Genomic DNA, 24,255 nt, shown 5'->3' with positions numbered 1-24,255 from the left:
AGACTTATTCCTTTTGCAGAGATTAAGGATTTGGTGTCTGGCAGATCATTTCCTGAGGAGGAGGATGTAAAGGTAAGGATTCCCCGCCGGTCTGTCTTCTTCGCCCTTCTCTGCAGAGTTGAGGTGGAAGTGATGCTCTAGTGGTAATAAAAATAGAACCCTCCCCCCCGCCCCCCAAAAAATGCCAAACCCCCAGGGATGTGCCCCAAGCCACATTCAGAATAATTTACAATTGTTTCCTTTATTGAGTTTTCAATCTTTGCTCTTTGTGGCCAACCCTAGCTGTCTTCCTGGGTTGTAGTTGTACGTTCAAGGTGATTGAGTACATTTTCCAAGACAAATTTGTACTCGAAGATGCTCTCTACAGATGTTGGCCAACCACGCGACTGTGAGAATAAACCTGGGAAGTATTCTCTGAGAATAAAATTACGGCAGATAGCTTCCAGGCATGTTCCAGCCTGAGATGGAGCCTTTTTTTATTTTTAGCTTCAATATTAATTAAGTACAAGACTAGTTTTCTGTTTAAACGTGGGGGTACATGTGACATGTCTTTACTGATGTTTTCTAAGGTGGTTTTTCCAGTTTATGAAATTAAAGAAACAAACATTAGTGGATCGTGTAAATAATGTTTTAGACATCCATCTGACCTTTTCTTTTCCAGTGTGCGAAAAGCCTGGCAGTTCAACTGAATGAGTATGAAGACCGGGACAGTCTAGATTTGGGTATGTTCTGAGATGTTGCTTTCCCCTGCACTCACAAGGGTATCACAGACCCAGGTATACAGAGGACAAAAAAAAATACGGTTTAAAATAAAATCTTCCTTCCTGGGAGCCTCATCTCTCTCTTGAAACCCAGCCAATTCAATGTTCCTTGCAGCATCAGTCAGCTCAACATCTGACTCTTGCTTGCTGCTTGCTGCCCCCTTCTCTGTCTCAGAAGGTTCTTTTAGAATCGATTATCATTTTCTTTGCAGATAGTCAGGTGACTTTTTTTTTTTTTGAGGAAGATTAGCCCTGAGCTAACTACTGCCAATCTTCCTCTTTTTGCTGAGGAAGACTGGCCCTGAGCTAACATCCATGCCCATCTTCCTCTACTTTATATGTGGGACGCCTACCACAGCATGGCTTTTGCCAAGCGGTACTATGTCCGCACCGGGGATCTGAACCCCAGAACCCCGGGCCGCCGAGAAGCGGAATGTGTGCACTTAACTGCTGTGCCACCGGACTGGCCCCATCAGGTGACTTTTTAAAATCCAGCTTCAGGGGTTGAGTCTCCATTTAGGATCTAAAAAACAAAACAAATCAAAACAAAGAAGGCGATCAAAGCTTTTCCTGAGCAGTTTCACTCTGAGCCAGATGCTGGCTTGGCGTTTGTCATGTTACCTGGTTCCTATGAAGTAGGCAGGCATGACCAGCTTCCATTTCAGGTGAGGCCACTGGTGGAGTCACTGGTGGAATTCGGACTGATCCCTTCATTCCGCCGGGCCCCACATCCCCAGGCTTGCCACTATCCTGTTTTGATACCCAGTGGGACCCCTCGGAGCTGAGCCTGTGTCATCTTAGCCCCTGGACTCAGGAAAAGACCAGATGCTTGTCCTGGGGTGTGAGTGTGATGTGAGTGTCCTTTCAGAGGAGCCAGAATCTCCGTTGGCCAGTGAAGGTGTTTCCTCCCATGGACCTGGGAATTCTCATCTGCTCACAAGCATTCTAATTCACAATTCCCTGAGGGCACCTCCCCAAATCTCCTCCCTGGGCGTTTTCTAGTTCTTTGGGGTTAATCGGGGATCCAGACTTACGTTCTAAGTTAGAGCCTCATGAAGCTTTTGGGGATTTGAGGACATACGCAGGCTAGGCTAACAGCAGATGCCTTGTCTGGGCACCTGGGTGGTCTGTGAAGACCTCGGGTCTGCTAAGTGGGAAGCAGATAAGCACAAAACTTCCCAGTTGGTTTCTTCCGGCTCTGCGGCTCTGCGAAGCTGAGGCAGCTCACACACCTGGAAGGCACCTGGGTGGAGCAGCATGAAGAGTTGCAGGGGGTAAGGTGGTGGCGGATCTGGCGGCAGCCCAGTGCTCAGGCTGACATGAGGTCAGGGAAGAGCAAGGCGATGCCCAGGATGAGTTTGATGATGCAGGCAGTGGGCCTGCAGAGCCTGGCGGGGCAGAGGGCCCGCTGGAGGCCAGGGGAGCGTTGCCGGCACGTTTGGCAGGCACGCCACACAGCAATCACAACAGTTGGGAACTCATGAATAAAGCAGAGCGTGGAGGAAGCACCCTCATCGTCGGTCAGTTGGGCTGCTGGTAGCTTGGCCACAAGTCAGAGGTGGCCTCAGCATCTCCCTGCCTGAGGTTCTGCTGAAATTGGAACAGAAACAGCCTGTACCAAGCAATAGGCATGCCTTTAATATCTCTGCCGTACAAGGTCAGAGTAATAATTCACTTCCAGGAGGGGGGAAGAGGAAGGAGAAAGGAAAGCAAACATCTCCGCATGGAGGACTGCTGTGAGCCTCTGGAGCGGGAGCGGTGCTGTGGCTCCTGCACACAGGATGTCTCGTCTACAGTTGCATCACGCTTGCAGGAATGTCAGCTTTGAAGAATGTTTACCAAGACAGATTGCTGGTGGGGGAGGAGTGTTGGCTCTTAAAAGTATGAAATAACAGGATTATTTTAATTCTGGGCTTTAAAAACTCACTCCATTCTCAAACTGGTGTCCCTGCCATGTGAGAAGACACGTGTTAGGGAAACCGTAGCGGCTTGACCTACCCGGAGGGTCTCGTCGGTAACATCGTCGTGTCTGAGGAGGATTGCAGTGAAGAATTGGAGAGTGACGTGTGTCTGACTCTACTCCGGTGTTTTATGAAAAGGCTCATGAATGATTGTTCCCTGTGCTAGCATTTGCTTTTTTGTTCATTTAAACTTTTTGGATTAAAAAAAGTCACCTGACTTTACGCAAAGAAAATGATAATTGATTTTAAAAGAACCTTCTGAGATGGAGAAGGGGGCAGCAAGCAGGGAGCAACAGTCAGATGGTGAGCTGGAGGCTGGGACTGAAAACGGCTTTCCCCAAGGCTGCCTTGCAGCGGTTGTGTTATTTTCTATGTGCTTGTTTTCTGCTCAGGCTCTAAGGAAATGCTGATAAATGCGGGGTCGAGGTCTGTGTCTTTGCTGACTTGTATCATTTAACATGGTTGATATGAGTCTAGTGACCTCATAGACCTTTCCGTGATGGTGGACACGTTCCATATCTGCACTATTCGGTAGGGTAGCCCGTAGCCACGTATGTCTATTGAGCCTGTGATGTGTCGCCGAGAAACTGACTTTTAAATTTTATTTAATTTATTGCACTGGATGTTCTCTTTGTGTTGTTGACCCGTCAGAGCATCAAGAATCATACTGGCCGTTAGTTTATATCCTGAAAATGACTGTTGGTTAGAGGAATAACGTCTCGGGTGGGTGACAGCTGGTAAGCTCGTCTAAGCCAGTGCTCCAGGACCATCGCAGCAGGTAGTGACAGTAAGGTTACATTTATGATGAGTCCAGGAGCCGTGGCCCCGTTCTGTGGATGCCGACGGGCCTGGCATTTTGCTCCAAGGGGAGAATATCAGTTGGAGGGCTGGGATCCAGTTCTGTTGCTGCTACGGTGGAGAGCGGGACTCCGCAGCGTCCGGTTCCTTCTCAGTGCAGGCGGGCAGAATAGGGGGAGAGGGCAAAGCACTTGGAGGAAGTGGAAGAAGTGAAGGCAGATGAAAAGGGTCACTACGGAAATTAAGAAGGAAGAAAGGGTCCATTTGGCTCAAGTATATGGGACTAAATATGATTAAGAAGTAGAAGGTCAATAGTGGGCAGCAGCAAATGCTGTGCCGAGAAGAAGGGACGTGAACATCCAGCGGGAGCAAGGGGACAGCCTGTGGGAGGTCCTGGGGTGGGTGAGCTTCGGCTGCCCTGTTGGAATCTACTGCGAACGAAGATGCAGAAACCATCACTGAATCAACAGAGCTGGAAACGGCTTGATGAGATGCTGCCTCGCAAACTCTACTTTTGAAAGGTCGACTCTGAAACAATGAAAATGTGTGGCTGGTTAGAGAGTAAGGTTTCCCGTGAAAAGTGAAGCTCCTGCTTGAGGATTGAGAAACAAGAGTGCCAGTGTCTGAGGTGAATTACGGGAGCTCCTGGGAGGTGACACTCCTGCTTTCTCAGCAGGTGATATTCAAGAGTGCGAATGAGGTTCTGTGTGACAGACTGGATTTAGTGACGCTGACACCAAAGCCGATTTTCCTGCAATAATTTATTTTAGCCGTGGTCTGCACTGGAGTAAAGATGACTTCGAACTTACTTGGCTAAGGCTGTTTATTGTATGAGTATTTGGATGGAAAAAAATGAAAGACTGGTGAAACTGACATGTTCAAACAAGAGCCATGTGAGCGTGTTTTAACTTTCCCCTCGGGGGAAGGTGGCAGGGAGGTAGAGAGACCCTAGGGGAGGTGGGGATGGAATTGGCTGGCGTCATCCTCCTTGCTTGGGAAGTCCTGGGACCTTGAAGCTCTGGGCATGAAGCAGCACTGTGTCTGCTTTTCCAGGTTTGGCTCGCAGAAACTGGGCTTAGCGCGAGTGCCACAGAAGACTTTAAACAGAATATGGTGCTAATTGAGCCATTTGGAAAAAATAATCTTTTTAAATAAAAAAAAAAATGCTCATAGTAGAAAAATTGGAAATTTTAGAAAGAGTAGAAAAAGAGAAAAACATCCCTGTAATCATCCTACCCCAAAGCAGCTACTATTAAATTTTGGTATATTTTCTTCCAGGATTTTTCCTATGCATCTATTTTTTATATAGTTGTGATCATGTAAACAATAGAATTTGGGTCCTGCTTTATTGATTTAACATATGCCAAAAGTAAGCTCTGTTTTAGAAGATAGCTTAAAATGGTACTGTAAATTTTTCTATCGAAAAAGATGGATTACTTTTGTAAGAAGAAAAGGAAAAGGTCATAGATTCTCCCCACAGATATTTATCAGCTAGGGCAAAACTCTCCTTTCTGTAATATGTATTTGGTTTTGTAGAGCAGCCTGGATGTCAGTATATCCTCAGGCTCGAATCACAGTTATTCTTTAATACTTTGGGTCACTTCATTGCTACTATTGTTTGTTACTTATGTGTAATATAAGAAAAAGAGAACCTGTTAGTGGGTGCTGGGACAGGGAGGGTGGGCACCACGGAGACAGATGAACCAAAGCTGGATGTGGAGGAAGCCTGACTTGATACCTAAAAAAAACCCATCCAGACCAATCGGGAAAAGAAGGAAGCAGAAACAGACAGAAACAAACAGTAGGAAGTGAGGCGCTCAGATCGCTCACCCTAGATGACGCAGACCTTTCCTGACTGTGGACGGGACCAGAGGGAGAAGCAGAGGCCCCACACAGGAAGGCTGAGGACAACAGCAGCAAAGGGAAGCCAGAGGAAGTGCTCAGGAGTCCCATGGAACAGCCCCTCCAGAACAGAATGTTAGGTGTGGGGTGAAGTCTTTTTTCAAGGTCTCTGTTGGTGGGGATATCTCGGAGAGGTCTGGGCCGTGGATTTCGGTGGTGAGCTGGGTGGAGACAGTGTGGTCAATAGTGCTAGTCTGACAAACCACCACCACGTAGCACTAACTGGTTAGTCTTCCTTTTCTTATGTTAACTAAAAGTCTGGAAATGGAATGAATGCTACTAAGCTATAAGAGCTTATAAAATAGCAATTTTAAGTTGCTTGTGAAAACAGTTTTCAGATGGCTCTAAACAGGATCTGAAGTGTGCAGTCTTAAGATCTAGGACCCATGTCAATGGATGCTGGCCCTCTATTGGCTGTTATTTAATAACATGTGTATCTATGTTGAGATCTCAAGAATATTGCATGAAACATGAAAGAAAAAGGAGAGGGAATCTTTGTAGAGTTCCTATGCTTCTGAAAAATAAATCGTCAGCCTAATTTTGGGCAGAGCTCTCTGTGCCCCAGGCTACAGAAGCTTCTGTGAATTCCCTTTTTTCTCTTTTCTTTTTTTGGGGGGTCATCTCTCTACCACAAACCAAAGCTTCCCAGCGATTTGGCTTTGAAATAAAGGGGCTGGAGATGGAGAAACATCCCAAGAAGACCATTGGGAATGCAAAGCTATTTGTAAAAATTCTGACTCAAATTTTACTCTTTTTGTTGACTTCAATGAAATTTTCTTATTGCAGTTGTTGAGGTTTTAGAAATTGTTTTTGGTGGAAGAAGTTGCTGACTTATTGGAATCCTGCAGAATGTTATAAGCTCCACTTTGTTCCCTTGTCACGAGTGTTCAGCCTTTTATATTTGCGGCTTTGTTGTTTGGATGAAATTCTCCTTGTGGAATGCGAATAAGGCATTTTTCTTTAAATTAGACAATTGGAATATTTATTGGCAGACTTTTATCCCATAAATTGAAAGAGAGAATTTCAGGATTTTTCGGTTATTATATACTGTGCACTAGGAAACATGAAGAAACTAAAGCCTTACTGGAGGCGTATAGCCTATGGTATTCTCTTCTTGTCTTCTGATTAAAAAAAGAAAGCCTATGTTAAATTGTAAGTCTCAGGTCTAGGACCCTGTCTGATATGAGGGTGGGTCTAGTGTTCTGCCTGATGTTTGCTCGGAAACGTAGAAAGAACAAAATCAAAGTGAGTTAAGGTTAGGAGCGGCCGACCTAAGCTCTCTGTTACCCTGTGATTGTCAGTCACCTTTAACCATGCTGAGGCCCTGTCCCACCCCCAGAGAAGTCTGACTGAACTGGTCTGAGTGTAGCCTGGGCCTTGGCAGTTCTAAAGCCCCCAGGTGATTGTCAGGTGCCGCGGAGATTGAGAGAAACAACGCGGTTCCTTAGGGGGCTCTGCTCTGCTGAAATCATGCCTAACTTGCTGGGTTTCCCATAGTTTTGGAGTTGGGGGAAGGTGGTTCTGTTTTATCTCCACTGATTGCAAGAGAAGTTAATAGAAGCCAATTGGCATCAGGTTTGCAGACTTTCATTGATTAACACCATCAGTATCATCGTAGATCTGTGGGAAATTGAAAACTTTGCAAAAATTTGTTGAAAGAATTTCCCAGCTACTTGAACCTAAATGAGATGATTAACTTTTAAAGATTAATGATTTTTAACGTTAAGAAGAAATCAAGTGATTGTAATTTGCTGTTACAGAGTCGGTAATTGGACTTTGAGGTGCACAGATTGGCGTGAAGGGAGGCGGGCTTACTCCAATGTCATAAGGCATTACGAGGACGTCAGCTGCTTGGCATCACTACGTGCAGTACAGTCTAAACCTCCTCCTTTCATCTCAGCTTAATTTCTGAAATGTAATCGAGGGAGGGGGAAAATGGCAGTTCTCTCTCTGAACTCTAAATTTCTTATTCTCTAGCACAGGATCCTCAACTCCAAATAAATCAGCTTAGTGAGTAAGGAAATTCCATAGATGCCATCCCTAAAGATGCTATTTTGATGTTTAAATCAAATGATTAGATTATAAATTTCAAACAAGTATGCAATCTTAAGGAAACTACAACTAATTTATAAAACATGAAACAAATGAAAGATACGAAATATTTTCTGCAAACAATATTTGTAAAAGTTTTATATGGAAAGCTCCACCCAGGGATTTCTTCTCCTTTTCTTGTGTTGCGATACCTGTGTGTACAGACACTTAGTGCAAGAATTGCCCTCACAGAGGCATCGCTGGGTGTGAACTGGATTGCAGGGTGAGTGTGTTTCTGTGGGTCTAGGCTTGCTTTTTACTGGGTACCAGCGATTAATCCCTTGGAGGGACTTTAGGGCAATTAAGATTCTGGCTAGCTTTCATGCCAGACAGTACAAGCTGTAACAATTTATTGGGACAATTTGCTCTAACTTTTAGAGTGGCTAATTTAGAAGACATTTTTATGGAACATGGCCCCTTACTTCAGGCGTGGGCAAGGAAGCCAACAGATTTATTCTTTACAGTATGTATAGCTAACGTATAGAGAAGTGATGCAACCAGAGGTTGAAGAGGAGATCCAGTAGTAAATAATCTGTTGTTTCTGTGTAATATTTAAAATAAACAAAAATCAGAATAAAGAGTGAAGTTAAAGGTATCCAGAACTTAGGAAGAAGACGCGGAGGAAGCTGGCTGGGTTTCGTCCAGGTTCTTGGGGTCCAGTAAGCTTCCTGCAGGCCTGAAGTAGGCTCACGCACCCCCAGGTGCCACGTGGGAGCTGCTCACTCTGGTGAACTCTTGAGAACCTGTTAACCCCAAAGAGACACGATTTGTTTCTGAAAAATTAAAATTATTTTCAGCCTGTAATCTTTAAATGCCTCACTAGTTCCCTCAGAGTTACATGACAACTTCGCATGATAAGAACTTAAGCAAAAGGACATGGAGTTTTATACTCGACTTGAATTCTCCATATTTGAATAAGTGATGCAAACGTTCTTTTAGCACGGGTTACAAAATCATTTAATGAACATAGATTCTGTACTTTTTGCCCTCATCCTTTAAAAAGTTTTTAGACTTTAATTTTTAGAACAGTGTTAGATTTACAGAAAAGTTGTAAAGATAGTAGTGACCTCCCGTGTGCCACCCCCACCCTTAGTTTCCCCTATTATTAGCATCATTTATTATGGTACATTTGTCAAATATCAATTGATACAATAATATATCAACAACGTATTGGTACATTATTATTGACTGAAGTCCATACTTTATTTAGAAGTTCTTAGTTTTTATCTAATTTCCTTTTTCTCTCCCAGGATCCCATCCAGGATACCATGTGACGTTTAGTTGTCGTGTTTCCCTAGGCTCCCCTTGGCTGAGGGAGATTCTCATACTGTCCCTGTTTTTGATAATACTGGTCAGGTATTTGGTAGAATGTCACTGGAGTGGTATTCTTCTGATGTTTTTCCCATCAGTAAACTGGGGTTATGGGTTTTGGGAGGAAGATCACAGAGGAAGAGTGCCATTTTCATGACATCATATCAAAGGTATATACTATTAACATGTCACTGTTCGTGATGACCTTATTACCTGGTGGAGGTAAAATTACTCTTCCCAACCACCGTTCCATTCTGTGCTCTTTGGAAGGGAGTCATGACGCGCAGCCCATATTAAGGAGTGGGGATGCATCTATCTTCTTCCTTGTGGGCAGAGTATCTGCATCAATTATTTGGAATTCTTCCACGTGGGAGACTTGTATCCCGCTACGTATCTGTTTGTTCAGTCATTTATGTCAGTATGGATTCATGGATATTTATTTCGCACTTTGAGTAATAATCTAGTACTGCTGTTTTGATCACAGCGTTCTGGTTCTGGCAATGGGAAACTCCTGCAGCTGGCTTCTGTGTTCTTCATATTTCCCATCACTGCCGGGTTTTCTTTTTTTAGCTGGTGAAAGTATGCTTTATGATACTGTAGCGGTGGACACATGCTGCGTTTGTCAAAAGCCATAGGACTTAATGGCACACAGAGGAAACTTTAATGTGTGCAAATAAAAAAATTAAGTTGGAGGATCCTATGATGGAATGCAGAAGTGACAAAATAATCTAAGTGCACTAAAAATGTATGAAATACCTTCCTGTAGGGGATGGGGGGGTGCGGACCTCAGTACCTTTGGAAATGAGTAGAGTCTGTAAGAATAAAGGCAAAAGAACCTGTACACAGGCACTATCCTCTAGGTGATAAAGTTGTTTCCCACAGGGGTTCAGGTTAACAATTCTGATGCCACTATAAATGTGCCCTGGAAATGATGAATTAAGTAAATGGATTATGGAGACTAGGTGCCAGGGACCTCACTGTTGGAGTGGGAATTTATAGATGAGGGCAGGAGGCTAGAATGGTCCACGTTCTAATGAATTAGAGTTGTAGACGTCAGTATGCATTCATGATTAGTTAACATGGATACACATGGTTGCATGGAAAAATATTTGTAGATACGTGTATATACAAAGGGTTGGACACACACATATATATTTCCTCACCCTGTTGGATGAGCGAGCCTGGAAGAGACAACCCTCCAGTAGCGTATAGAAGATGAGCCACCCTTTATTTAAAACTAGGATTGTTTTTTCAAACTAGGACTGTTACATTTTGTATGAATTTTAGCTTCAGAACTGTGGAATTGATGATTTACAGTTTGTTAAAACTAAATTTAAATTATTTAATCATTTTATACCTTATACTTAACTTATTTACCTGTGAATGACCATATAAAAGTCTCTAGAACAGTAAGTTGAACTTTGAATATTAAAATTGATGAAAATAAGTCTGTGAATAAGTCCGTGGCATGTAAGAAACTTTTGGGGCAGGTTTGGGAAAATTGGAATTGGAACATTATCGGAAAAAATCCAACTGCAACTGTAGATATTGTTCTTCCTAAGTGCCTTGGCTCTTCCTGCTACGATAAGAAATGTTAGGCTGCCATAAGATGCTCTGCTACCCCTCACCCTTTCTCTGCGCAGACTCATGGCTCGTGTCCTTGCTTCTCCCACCTCCAGGGTCCCTCACATCCACTATCTACAGCTGCCTTGCCAAGATACAAAATTCCTCGTAATTTATTGTTCAGAAAAACTTAGCCAATTTGTTCTAATTCTTTCCTTTCAGGTTATGCCCAGGAACTTCAATGCTCAAAACAAACAAGCTCCACCAAGGATCTTTATTTTCTTAAGAGAATCATCTAAGTAGAACCTATATGTGTAGCAATACTAAACAACGGTGGAAGCTTTGATGATCTAATTCTTTAATATGTTGCCTCAGTCAAAAAATCTATTACTTTCCTGTCCTGAAGTGTTTTGGGTATTTTCTTTTATACTACGTGTGGCTATATCATAATACAGGTAATGTCATCTTGTTGGATTTCTAGTTTGTATACATTTTTTCCCTTAGTCGATAGAGTGATTTAAGGAAACATATCAGGACCTCTGAAGGGGCATGAAGGTTTTTGTTCAAATAAATCCAGGTAATAAAGGCAGATAAGAAATAAAAGAAAAATCCCTATCTTTAAAGTAGGTGGTGTTATGAATGGTGGCATCCTGGAATTCCAATTTATGACAGTGGTTGTACCGTGCTCCCAATTCATGTCTGTTTTATGAGAATTCAATTTTATGGGCTCTGTTTAAAAACAAAACAGAACAGGATGGTGAGGAAGGGAGAGAAATAACAATTTAAACCTCGAGGTGTGTGCGCCCATGGTTCCACTCTCTGAGTGTGCCGTCCCTGAGTGGGTGTGACCTGGAGATGTTGATGTGCTGTTCCCCCAAACCTGCTCGTAGTGGGGGCATCTTACCACGTGGATATGAGCTGTGCTATGAGGATCCTCATTTTCAGTATAACGTGGCCTCTCAATGAAAGCCAACCATTGTACCTCGTGCCCAGCCCAGGTAATGAAGAGCTGCTGGTATTCAACTAACAGAGATAACATGATGCCTTCTAAGGGAATTTTGAGAAAGAGTTTGACTATCTCTGATTTTCACCTGGTGCTAGAACCCAAAGCTACATTAAATTGTCACTGTATTGGCTGAAGTGCTCCAGGACAGGCTAGTCTTGGCTTTGGGGGTCTTGCCATCTCTTGTTTGTGATTCTTATGACTTTTTCCAAGCATGATGTCTAGTAGTGTTAAAACCTGTGGTCTAACAATGGAGCAGAGAAGCAAAATAAATCCCCCCCCCCCCCCCCCGTCTTGGTGTGATTTTCTTGAAACTGCTTTGCACGGTGCCATGTCTCAGTTTTGAAAATCAAGCTATTACTCCTGAGGTGAAGATAAGAATAATTCAAAAAGAGAAATATTACAAAAGAGAAAGTTTATTTATATTTAATATTTAAGTTAAAACTTATTGAAAACTTACTTATGTTAAGTTCTTCACTGTTATAATCTCATTTGATCCTCACAACTCTTTGAAGTACAGATATTATGATCTCATTTTATATGAAACAACTGAGGATCAGAAGATATGAGGGACTTGGTTAGGGCCTCTAAGTTAAGTGACAGAGGTACTATTTGGGCCCAGATATACATGGCTCTAAAAACCCATGATTTTTCCTTTTAGCTTGTGGCTCCTTACAAATATGAGTGTGACCCAGTCCTTGCCCTCAAGGAATTTTGGGTCCCATTGGAGGATAAGAAAACTGAGCAAATGCTATGATTCAAGCCAAAATATAAATACCCTTCTAAAGAGGCTTAATTTTATCGAGGTTGAAGGGTAGGTGACGTGTTGTCTAGATGAGGAGAATCAAGGAAAATTTCCCTTCTCTCTGGGTCTTCCAGAAAGCTGGACCTTGAGGGCAGCAGCGTCTGCCCTGGATCACTGTAACCCCATGGGGGTTATTTTCTAAGCCAAGGATTTTCTGTTTAAAGGAGGCACAGTGAGGGTGATGAAGTCATTCACACTGTGTAGCCTCATGGTTGTGTGATATCTGGTGAGAAAGTGGCCTTGGGGATATATCACTGAATTCTGTCAGTGCAGTTGCAATCAGCGAGAGAAAGCAAAGAAATTAACCTGTTGAATATGATTGAGATGTAAATAACATCTCAAATTAATTTAACTGCCATCGTATCAGCACAGTGGGGAAAAAAGGACCAATTACTATAGAAAACAAGGAAGATAAGTGACTCATATTCATTCAGGAGAAATTCTTTGAGCAGAAAACGAGCTTGCCTAAAAATAAAAAGGGCTGTGCAAACACAGGATTTTCTACTTCACTGTGTATGTTAACTGTGTATGGCTGGTCAGCAGAAATAATTTCTTTAAAAATTGATAAATAATAAAGCAAATGAGATTAGAAGGTCTTGTTGGGTGTCTCACATGTACTGGTTGGGTCGTTTTAGTAGTTTGATTGTCAGAATAATTTCCATATCAATAATCAGTTGATACGTAATTGGTCAACGAGGACTGTGCTTTGAGCAAAATTAGATTAAGGTGGATCTATCTGGCATCTCAACTAATAGGAATGCATTTTACAAAATTCTTTCGTAGCTCTCTCTCTGCATTGTCCTGAAGTTCTTCTGATCGATCACTGATGCTGGGGAGGAGCAGCTTGCCCCATAGTTTATTGACCTGGAATTTATCCTAGTTAAGTGGCTCTCAAACTTCACCGTGCGTTAGAAGGAGAAAGATGACAGTATCTCCTGATCCAGCACTTTCCTTTCAGTTTGGTGATGGTCTCTCCTGGTGGAGGTTCCTGGACGTCTCTGAGGCAGCCAAGGGTCCGTGGATCTATGCACATCCCAAGAGTGGCCTGTAGCCTTAGAAAACAATGGGTTTTCTCTACCCATTCTCTACTGCTCTTTTTTTCAAATATAGATACCGTTGTGACGAATAAAGTACAAATATATTTTTAAGCACTTAACAAGAGTTCTTGTAGTTTTTTGTCAAGATATGTTTTCAATCAGAACTTATGAAAAATATTGCAGCTGTCATGTAGAGATTCTTCACCTGCGGGTTGAGACTAGCAAGTGTAAATCATTCATTCATTCAGCACATGCCTGCAGTGTCCTGGGGCTGTTATAAGTCCTCGAACTGAGAATGAATGGGAACACCCATCCGCAGGATTTTATCTACTTTCCTATTAAAGATCCATAGGACTAAAACTCTCTTACTTGATGTAAGGGTTGAGAGTAATATATCCTTCCAGTTGTGCCCAGCTGATTAAGAAAAATATATGATTATTTTTCAAATAAAAGACCACCAAATAGAAAACATATTAATGTTTATTTTCGCTTCATTGTAATGCCTGCGACTCTCTTTTAGTTGTATTTTGTTCTGGTTGTATATTTATGCAGCAAACCATATAAAACACGACAGTGATTTATGTCATTCTGATATTGATTTGGATGAGAATTTAAGTGGTTTACCCCCTTTCTCCACTTCTATCTGTGTCCCTCATCCCCCCCTCCCAGGCAGATAGGATTCGCTGTCACGGAGCAGGTTATCATCTGTTTTCTTAACACAGTGTGGTATGATAGAGCCCAGAATTTGGGAAATAATTCAAGTAAAGAGATGAATGTTAATTAAGACACACATTGTCATGTTCCAAATCGGCAGAGTTGAACAGATATTCCACCCTCTAGTTTATTTCGGCATCAGACGACCTCAGAAAACAGAACAATACTTCTTGCTGTCGTTGCTACTAGAAGAAATGCTTAAAAGAGACTCGCCTCTGGCACTTGGGACACGCTTTCTTCCACGGCAGATCTTGGCTGCTGTCTTTGAGCTTATTTGGGACACATGCATCCGTGTGCCTGTGCAGAGTAGGGAAGTGAGCTCGAGCAGCGTCATGATTTACGGGGAGGCGGTCATGGGCTTCTGCTGAATGCTAATTGCTGGAGAGCCGTTCAGGAAGACGGCGTAAGGACTGTGGGTTGTGGTAAATTAGTCACTAGCTCTGCTGAGATGGACTGCAAGTTTAGATCAGAGCTCTCAAGTCGCCCAAATCCTTATGATTGATGCCCAAATTTGGTGAGGACTGAGGAAAAACGCCCCAATTGTGCTAAGCAGTAGTAGATGACCTTGGGTGAATTTAATGAGATGAGTACAATTCTGTATAAAAGTTAAAGCTTCCAAACCACTTTAGGATTAAAAGGATGGGGGAGACTGCATTGTTAAATGAATTATCAGAGCTGTTTTGGCCCCAGAATCTGAAATGCCAATGGGATGAAAGAATAGATTGCTTCGGAAAAATCCCTGCCCTGAGCCTCGTGGCCTGCCTTTGCCTGTGCATCAGGCTTTCTGACTGTCCACACGTGTAAGCCTCAACCTTTCTCTCACACTGCACAGGGTGGCTTTCTGAGAAACGATACTCCAGCTCCAGGACAGAACAAGTGTCTGCATTTGGAGACCTTTCTAGAATCGCAGCGGCTCTCAGTCCCTGCTTACCTTTCTTCTTCGTTTCCATTTCCAGCCGCAAGGAGAGGCGAGTTAATGATTCATTTGCTCCCAGTGACCTTTTGAATAACTGGCCTGTGATGTACCAGTGCGACTCGAGCTGCCTCTCTCTCCTCTTCGTACTTCCCTCGCTTAGCTGTAACGTTTACAGCCGCCTCCTCATCTGCATGCCTGGACGCCCGAAGGAAGAAAAACATTGATTGCCTCTCCCTCTCGGTGTTGGCAGCTCTTTGCCAGCCCCGTTCCTTCCCCTTACATCACACGGGAGACTTGCCTCCTGGCGGGGACACCCGAGTTCTTCCCCAGTCTCTGCCCTTGAATCTGTTCATTTCACCAAAACAAAAAGATGGATTCTGACTCGGATTCACCTTTTAACTACTCGTGGCCTTCCTTTCCCAAAATGAGGATTCGAGGGAGGGCGTCCAAACAAGGTAGATCCCGGGAGCTTTTGTTTGCCCCAGAGCCAAGCCAGCGTCTTCGTCTCCTTACCTTTCCTTTTCTCGTTTCTCTGCCAGACTGTTTTCTGATGAAGTTCATGTTTATACACGTCTTCATAAAGCTCTCCCTGTATAAACGCTTTGCAGGTCGACTTCTGGGGCAAACCTCTTTCTTCTTAGGTTCCTTTCACTTTGAGTCTACCTTTGTGCTAGATTGTGCGTGTGCAATTCTCTTAAAAAGTTTAGTACCAGGTAAATGTTTTGGATTCGCTTAATCAGAGTTACCTTGACAATGAAGAGTCCTGTTGATTTAAACGTGTCCAGTCTTTGTGGGGTTTGCAGAGAACTACGCACGTGTTCCGTACCCAGTTTATGCTGCTTTGGTGTTTTAGTTTGTGTGTATTAATTTTTTTTTTAAAAAAATCTCGTACCTAAGTAAATTGTTCTTTCTATTTTATGCTACTTGACTGATTTTATAGATGCTATAAGGAAGGGCTTTTAAAAAAGTAATTTCAACAAGAAAGCCTATATATCTCCAGGGGATATGGTCATATATTAAAAAGTTTATTAACAATAATTAGCAAGTATGCAAAATCCTGTACTGCCAAAGGAAGAGGAGCCTTAGTCTTCAGTGCGATTAATAATGGAGTGGGTTTACATCATTTGTTCCCCGTCGCCTGTGCCCGACTCTTGTAGCGCAGGCCTTGGAAACCAGGGGTGTGTTGGCATTTGGGTGCAGTGGAGATGCCCTGGGTACCTGCTGCACCAGCCTCAGCCTGCGGCCTGGGCTCCGCAGGTGGCAATTTGCTGCCTTCTGAAGTTTACCAAGCAAGAAAGGTAGCGAGTAACCTTTTCCGTCTCTTGTCTTGTGCAGGGACTTATGTGGCTATGTTTTTAATTCAAGGAGGTAGGAACAAGCAGAAGAGGTGTTTCTGAAAGCGGGCTGTCTTTGTAGCCCTGTCCTTACAGAGCAGGGTTTTCTGTTCTCTGGAGCAAAATGAGCTGCTGCATCACCCTGTCCTCTTCCCAGAGCAAAACGGAGGCTGGCAGTCATCTTCATCCCTGGTTAGCTTCAAGGATCTTTTTCCTTCCTTCTAGGATAAAATAGAGGGGTGTGTCTGTGTTTGCTCTTTGGCTGGGATCAAGGCCGACCCCAGGAATAAGACGGGCTGAGCATCCAGGTGTGGTAGGAAGCCTCAGGCTCAGCTGATCTCCCTTGCTGCTCAGCCACCATCCTTGAAATCCTTGCATGGGGGGCTTTAAACATTTGTAGACATTCTGTTTTCCTGTTATGCTGTTTTAAAATTTAATTTCTTCTTATTTGGGGTAAAGGGCTATGATTTATGCAACCTACGATTAAATGGTTCAGGGGAGAAAATATGCCTGTGAGAGAGTGCCCACAGGTGCATGTGAAAGCAGGCTCAGATACAAATAGAAAATGGAGTAAAATGTTAACGACAGGTAAGTCTGGGCAAAGGGTCTATGTTGGTGTTCACTGCGCTATTCTTCTTCCTTCAGCTTTTTTGTAACTTTGAAGTTATTGGCAAATAATACTTTATTTAAAACTGTTAAATTGCACCTGAGAGGGCAGCTACACTAAGTCACTCACACTTTAGAGGGAATAGTATTGGTTCTGGTACCTTGAGGAATTCCTGAGGACAGGTAGCAGTCCTGTAAGACTACCAAACCTTTGTGCTATTCTAACCCGGTTAAATTTGAGGAATAGTCTGCTTTCTATAGTTTTGCGTCTGTGTTGCCTTGCTGGCTGGCTGCATGCCTGTGTTGCTGGGGCCTGGGTAGCCTAACAGCCTGGGGAGACGGGGGATTAATGATTAGGCCGGTGGAGTTGTAGGCAACGCATTAATCACGCTCCCCTTTGAAATCCGAAGTTGGAGCACAGCCAGTTTGAGCTAGAGCAGAAAGTCATAACATAGCTATGTGTAAATTAAACTCGATTCAAGTGAAAGCAGGTACCTGGGATATGAAAATGATTAACTATTTGCCGCTAAGAAACAAAAGGCAAGTAGAAATATGGTTGGTCTTGTCAGACAGTGTCCCCTGCTTCCTTTCTTCATTAGATGATGATGACCTGGTTGTTAAGAGTGGGTTTGGTCACAGTGCACTGTTGGCTAGACAGAGTCCCAGAACCGTAGGCCTTAGGGATGACCTGGTCCAACCACCTCGTTTTACAGATGAGGACGATGGGGCCCAAAGAGGTGAAGTGATGGGGAATTATTCATGTGTTCAACAAGCATTTCCAGAGTGCCAGGCACTGTCCTGGAAGGTGAGGCGAAATGGTGAACCAGACAGACACCATCCCTGGCTACAGGGATCTTAGCATTGGGAATGGATCCCGCACCTCCCAGGACCCAGCTGTGCCACCTCCACATAGCAGAAGACATACCAAGAAACCTGATGTTTTTAGCCCAGTGGCCAGTTTGTGAAGAACTATGATCTCTTATCTCTTTGAGGATGATCTCAGTGTGAACATAGTACTTCTGCAGTATGCTGAATGTAAGAAAGTGTACCTAGGACTTTCTTATCCTCATGCCGTCAGAGGGGAAGAGAAAAGGACGTAACTTAGAAGGCAGTGCCTTTGGAAATGACCCGTGTCTGCAGGGAAAGGGTGAAAACCGTTAAAACCAAGCTGCCCCAAATGTATTCCTGGGGTTCCCAAAGTTGCCCTTTGTCATTTCGCGGGCAGCCCCAGGAGAGGCTGTACTGGGAACCTAGTGGTCAGTGATTGGAGTGGGTCAGAATCCACTACTGTCCTGCTTCAAAGACTCCAGAGATGCCTGGAGCTTCATGCTGTTGGTTTCAGTAGGAGCTTCAACCAAGAAATTTAATGTTTATTGATCAAAGATTAAAAAATATGGTGAGCTGGCCCCGTGGCCGAGTGATTAAGTCTGCATGCTCCACTTCAGCGGCCCATGGTTTCAAGGGTTTGGATCCTGTGCGTGGACATGGCACTGCTCATCAAGCCATACTGAGGCAGCGACTCACATGGCACAACCAGAGGCACTCACAACTGAAATATACAGCTATGTACCGGGGGACCTTGGGGAGAAGGAAAAAAAAAAGATTGGCAACAGTTGTTAGCTCAGGTGCCAATCTTTAAAAAAATAAAAATAAAAAATATAGGGATTGGAGCTTGCCTAAGTTTCCCATAACTGTCACACAGTCTTTGAAATGCACTCTTCAGTATAAATCGTCAGGACCCAGGAGATGTTGGACTGTTCTCTGTGCCTTTCATCCACGGATGCAGCTTCTCTCCTCCAGCTTGTATCATACCCCTCTCGAAGGACACTAAGTGTGAAAGAGGGTTTTTTTTTTTTTAATTTTCGCTTGTGCAAGACCAGTCTACAGTCACCAAAGCAGGCAATGCCTGTCAGAAAGCTTAACAACCTTGGAGAACTTGGCTAGCACCAGATTTTCGGTAGTCATAGTCAAAATAACTAATATTTACATGGTACTTTGTTAATCATAATAACCACTGTTTATCAAGCTGTAGCAGGTAATTTAAATAAATGTATGATTCTCAAGATAACTCTCTAGATAGATGATATTTCTGTGTTACAGGTGAGGAAGCTGAGGCTTAGAGAGTTTTAAAGTTATTCCCCAGGCCATGCCGGGAAATGCAGGAAACAGTAACCATGGTAGAATAAGGAAGGAGAATGAGTGAGAGAGTGACATGTGTAAGTTGTTTCTCACATGTGTCATCCTGTAAAAGACCCGTATGTTAGATGTGGTTGTCATCTTCATTTATTATGTGGGGATTCTGAGACTCAGAGAGGAGAAACAAGTTCCCAAGCACAGAGCCAAGAAGTGGCAGAGCCAGGCCTCCAGCCAGGACATCGACTTCAGAGGTTTTGTTCTTCCTAGTACGTTTCACTGCCTCTTAGGAGAGGTGAGGGATGGAGAACTTCCATGGGCAGCCACCTTATGTTCAACAGGTGCTGTTGTGTCTCACCATCTTGGCTCCTCCCTCTCTTGTGAATCTTTGACTGGGAACAGAGGTGGCAGTGGAGACTCTAGAGGAGCAAAATGGTAGTGCTGTTGCTATGTCCTGATGCCCCCAATACACACGTGTGTAGTACTGACGCACATCGTTGGTTTGGTTGGGGAAAGATGGACAGACGACCAGAGCGCTGGATATTTGGCTGAGGAAAGGCAGGACAAATTAAGCAAAGGATGGCATGGGAGTGCTTCCAGTGTGTCCTGGAAAGTTCACAGGTTTGTCCCAGACAGAGAAAGATGAACTTAGAGAGAGTGAGCATGTCGGCAATGGAGATGAAAATCGTGAGACCCCTGTTTTGGCCGTTTTCATGAGCTCATTTAGTGTTTGGGAGGCAGGTCCCTCGTCTGAAAAGTAATCCCTGGCATAGTGAGTGTTAGAGGTATGATGACATTTCAGCAGGCCTAATGATAACTGTTAAAGATGAGTTACTTTTATCTCGTGGACTTGTTCTCCTCTTTCATGCCCTCCATCCCTTCCTTTCATGAAGTTTCCTTGAATACACACATGTGCCTCCACGTGCTTGTGTGTGTCCAGTCTGGAAATTCCCCCCAGAGATACCTGAATACCATGGGAGGGTTGAGTCACTGCAGAAATCCTTATTAAGGAAGAGAGACGTTTTCCTAAAGGTGACACAACCTGCTAGGACTTCGCTGGCTCACGATGAAGATGGTGTTTAACCTCATGCAGAGCGGTTGCAGTTTCACACTGTGCCCGGAGGCCCACCTCTGCGAGCAGCAAAAGCAGGCTCGGCACAAGCCCATCGCCAAACAACAGACCTACAGGCTCCCCATGGCTCCCTGAGTTAAACAAATACTTCGCCAAATATTTGAAACTGGCTTTTTTCTTTATTTCAGGTTCGTGCAAATGCTTAGGCCAGGTATATTTTTGCATTAATCCCTGTCAGTGGAAGGGAGGCACTGTTGCAGTTTATTACTCCATGTTCAGGAGATTCCTCCCTACCACTCCGTTTTTGGGGAGGGACCAGTGGTTGTTTATTCAGATACATTAATTCAGGCAGAAAGTGATAAGTCCCATGGGAGAGGTCAGGACAAACTACCATCGAAATTTGGGGTGCAGAGACCAGCTCAAGCTGAGGGCATCATGAGTGGGATGTCATTTCAATAGCCTGTGGTGAACAGGTGGGGTTTTCACAGACAGGTGGTCCCTCCAGGCAAATGGGCAGAGTCATACGCAGAGTGTGTCAAAGTGGTGGGAGCAGCCCCGGCTTGTGCGCTGTTCGTTTACGGGGCTGCAGAAATGTGGAATGAGGCCGAGTGTCGCGTTGGTCTGGACGGTTTGTTTTGTCTGCCTAGCTTCCTCCTTCCCTTTGCTGAACAGCACTCATGTTCTCTAAAGGGTGGCCCCTCGACTGCTCTGGCCATGGGTCCAAATGCGGCTGCTACCTTCTCAAGTGACCTTGCCTTCCTTGATGCAGCAGATTGGGTACCCCACTTGGGTGGGCCAATCGCAGCATCCCTCCAGCCTGGCCACAGCCATTGGCCCAAGGTGAGCAAATGACCCCAAACTTGGCCAATCAGTCTTTCCTTGGGATTTTCCACACTGGAGTTTGGAGAGGGAGAGGTCTTCCTTCTTGGGTGACAGTGCTGGAAGTGTTGGCGTGGAAGCCTTTAGCTGGGAGGCCATAGTAGTTGGAGGAAATCCTGCAAATGCAGAAAGGGAAGCAGTTGCAAGATAGGGTCCCGTTGGATTCCAGGCCCTCGTTCTGGTCTCGGGGCCTGTTGCTGCCCAGATGCCTCGCTCTCAAGACTTGGGTGTTAAATTCTTTCCGTTCCATAAGCTGCCTTCATGTGCCTCCAGTAAATCTTTTCGCTCCCCTTGTATTTTGTTTTGGCCAATTCAAGTGAATATTTCCCCCACTTCCAACTAGAAATCCCCAACTTGTTCTTTGAGACACAGCTTCAGGGTCCTCACTCTGGAAGCCTGTCCTGAATTCTGTCAGAGTTCATCATCTTATCCTTGGCTCCACGCTGGCCTGTGTGTGTTTCTATGATGCCCTCTCCTTACTGGATCGCAGCTGTTTACTGTCTCTCACCCTGAGACAGTGGCTTCCCTGGCAATGGAGCCAGCTGACTGTTTTCATGCTGGTGGTGCCTGGACCATAGAGGCAGGCCATCAGCAGGGAAGCGCATCGTGGCGCAGGTTCCTTACACTGCACTCAGGTTCTCTCTCTCGTCTTTATTTCATCGTAATAGATCTGACCTTTCTTATTAAGTCCTACCTTCTGGGCAGTGGAGAGGAGAAAGGGTATATTTTAGTCTAATATAGAAAACTTGGTCTGATGCAATAGTGAAATTAGTCATTCTCGGTAAGTGCTCAGTCTCTTTAAGTAAAATATCCACTCTCTCCGATTTCTCCCTCCTCCTCCTCTTCCTTGTCAAGCTGGTGTCGAATGTGACTTCCTGGTGAGGATGGGGGGCATTGGCAGTGGTAAAGACGCAGCCCTGGCTTTGAACGCCCTCTGGGTCCTCCTGGTTTCTGCTGTGGACCTGCTGGCCTGGCCTCTTCCCTGAGGCACGACTGTTTTATCACTGGGTGTTCTGGCGTCTGTGACCACGGCCTGCAGCTGGATCCTCTCCCTGGTGTTAGTCAGGACCTGGCGTTTCTCCTTCACTGCTGTGGCCTCTCCCAGGCCCTCACACTGCAGAAACTTTAGGATCTGTGCCCTGCCTGCCAGGTCAGGAGCTTCCCTGAAAACAGATGCTAAGGGTCCCTTCCTTTGCACCATGGTGGGCCCATGGCAGGCCACAAGTTTTCGCCTCAGTCACTTCCTGCTCCTCCCAGAGGCCTGTGGGGTCTTATGGATCCATTTCATCACTTAGGAACTGGGGGCAGCTTAGCAACTGGACCTGGCCCTGCTGCCTGACCACACTCTACCACCGAGGGAGCTTGGCGGTGGTTGGCCTCAGGACGGTATGAGGCCGCCTGCAAGATGCTCTCCTTGAGAGCCGCAGATGGAAGCAGGCAAAGGCCACCCACCCTCAGGGGATCCCCCGGCCCATCTCACACTCTTCCCCACAGGCAGGAAACCACTTTTTTCCATCCATTTGATCTCCATTCTCCCTGCCACTGGAAAGCCCCGGGTATGAATTGCGATGCGTCATATCCAGCTCTCATTCATGCCAACCCACCCAGGGGTGCCCAGAGTTGCTCAGGATAATGGAACAGGATTCAGGAATCAAGGAGAGTTTCCCAACCAGGAGAAACCTGGAGTAATTTGGAGGAATGCCAGACACTGCTAGGCTTTCATTATTCATTGACTCAGTCATTTGAAATGTTCTTGTTGAGGGCACACAGGAGATAAGTTAAAGAGGTTACCTTTCAATAGAGAATTCTCTGTTTTGCTAGCATAGTTCTTGTCTGCGGTAGAACTCAGCTACTTTTTAGGATATTTAAGGGACAAGCAGACGTGACTGTAGAGCTAGGCACGGGAGGATCAGGGCTCCTCGTGACTGTTGAGGCGGACAAAATCACCTTTATGTGCCACCGTCTTTCCATAATGTTATGCAGGATTTGAAGTATTCATAAGGTTTCTTGTGACAATGACGTGGGAGCACCTCCCTCACCAGTTTGTTTTTTTCTACAGTCACCTGAGGTGGTCTTGTCAAAGTCTCGCCACTTCATCTGAGGTCCTTCTCGCCTATCCTGGTGTTTGTGTGGTGTGTAGTTTTCTCCGCTCCGTGTGCCCTTTTTCCTGTCTGTAGACTCGTTTGCTGTAGGCCTTGGAGAAGTGCTTTGAGAAGGAAAGGACGTGCTGATTAAATCTAATCACACCACTGTCTACACGCCACACATGACTGAACATCTCCTGGATAGCTGGTGAGGCGAGGGCAGAAAAGTTATTTACGTACTTAAGAGTCCTTCTTTTTCAAACGAAAGCGCATGTCCTCTTGAAGGCCGCTTTGTGCTGCTGGAATGAGGAAAGAGAACTTGGAAAGTCTGGGGAGAAAATGGTGGTGCTTCTGCGAGGACTGTGTTTTCTTTCCCTCCCTTCCTTTCCCCTCTCCCCACCTCTCTCTGGGCCTCCAGTGTTTTACCAGGGAAAAGGCTTGTTTTCTTCTTCAATAATTTTGATAATTAGCTCTTTCAAAACAGCATAATAGGACTTCTTTTAGGATCTGATTTTAGAGTACCAAGTTGTAACTTGTTGTTTAGAAGAGGTTTTAAACTGCTGTTCCGAGGGAGAGGGCTGGAGACAACCCTCACCCAGCACCTCCGGAACCCATTCACGTCCGTCCTCGGCCGTGCCTGTCGTTAAAAGGACTGGTCTCGGGTCCTTATCCCCTCCCAGGCTCACTTTTCTTTTTCAGGATCCCAGGAGGGGGAGGTGAGTTCAGAGGGTGAATGGGACATTTGGATCAATGTCAGGGACTCTAGTTTGGTGGACAAAGGCTCCCTGCATTCTCCCAGACCCGTGTTGGTATGGACGAAAATCTTCAGTCACTTTAGCTTACATACGACACACAGGAAACTCCTGGGCTGAGGATGGTTTTGAGATTTGAATGGATCCTCTTTATAATCTCAAGTCCAGCCCAGAGGAGTGAGGCCGAGAGATTTTCCAGGCCAAGACTAATAGCAGGAGAATCCTATGAGAACCTCAGAGGAAGACTAGGCAAGGAGATAAGCGACAGTTTACCCTGAAAATGGTCACTTTCCTTGGCGAGGGTGGTTTTTTCTTTCTTCTGGAGCACTCAGGCCACTGGGGAAAGGACTGTCTGTACCTTTCAGAAGTTCCCTTGACTTTGGGTATTTGGGGCTCGTGTGCTGTGGTGAGAAAGGTTGTCTCTGTCAGCCCGGTGTGTGCCTTCTGGTTCCGTCACTTAATGAAGTCGCGGTGACTCACTCTCCTGGGGCCTCAGCTTTCTTGTCTACAGGACGAACATGATAGCACCTCCT

General features: G+C 44.8%; 1 protein-coding gene across 9 annotated transcripts in view; it reads left to right on the top strand.

Moving 5' to 3' along the window:
* The window catches only part of ARHGEF28 (Rho guanine nucleotide exchange factor 28), a 273,307-nt gene that overhangs the window by 139,772 nt on the left and 109,280 nt on the right, over nt 1-24,255 (top strand). For 7 of the 9 annotated variants that reach the window (XM_070517954.1, XM_070517955.1, XM_070517951.1 and 4 more), the window contains 2 exons: nt 20-72; nt 662-722. The exons of 1 other annotated variant lie outside the window; for it this stretch is intronic. In XM_070517954.1, the coding sequence (XP_070374055.1) occupies nt 20-72; nt 662-722 (114 nt within the window). Of the gene's footprint in view, nt 1-19; nt 73-661; nt 723-15,117; nt 15,318-24,255 lie in introns of those variants that run through there. One more of the 9 variants, XM_014851895.3, reaches the window with a different exon arrangement.

This window comes from Equus asinus, chromosome 9, assembly GCF_041296235.1.
Source record: "Equus asinus isolate D_3611 breed Donkey chromosome 9, EquAss-T2T_v2, whole genome shotgun sequence".
Taxonomy (NCBI): Eukaryota; Metazoa; Chordata; class Mammalia; order Perissodactyla; family Equidae; genus Equus; species Equus asinus.
Note: the sequence above shows the minus strand (reverse complement) of the source record. Positions and strands in the feature narration are given on the sequence as shown.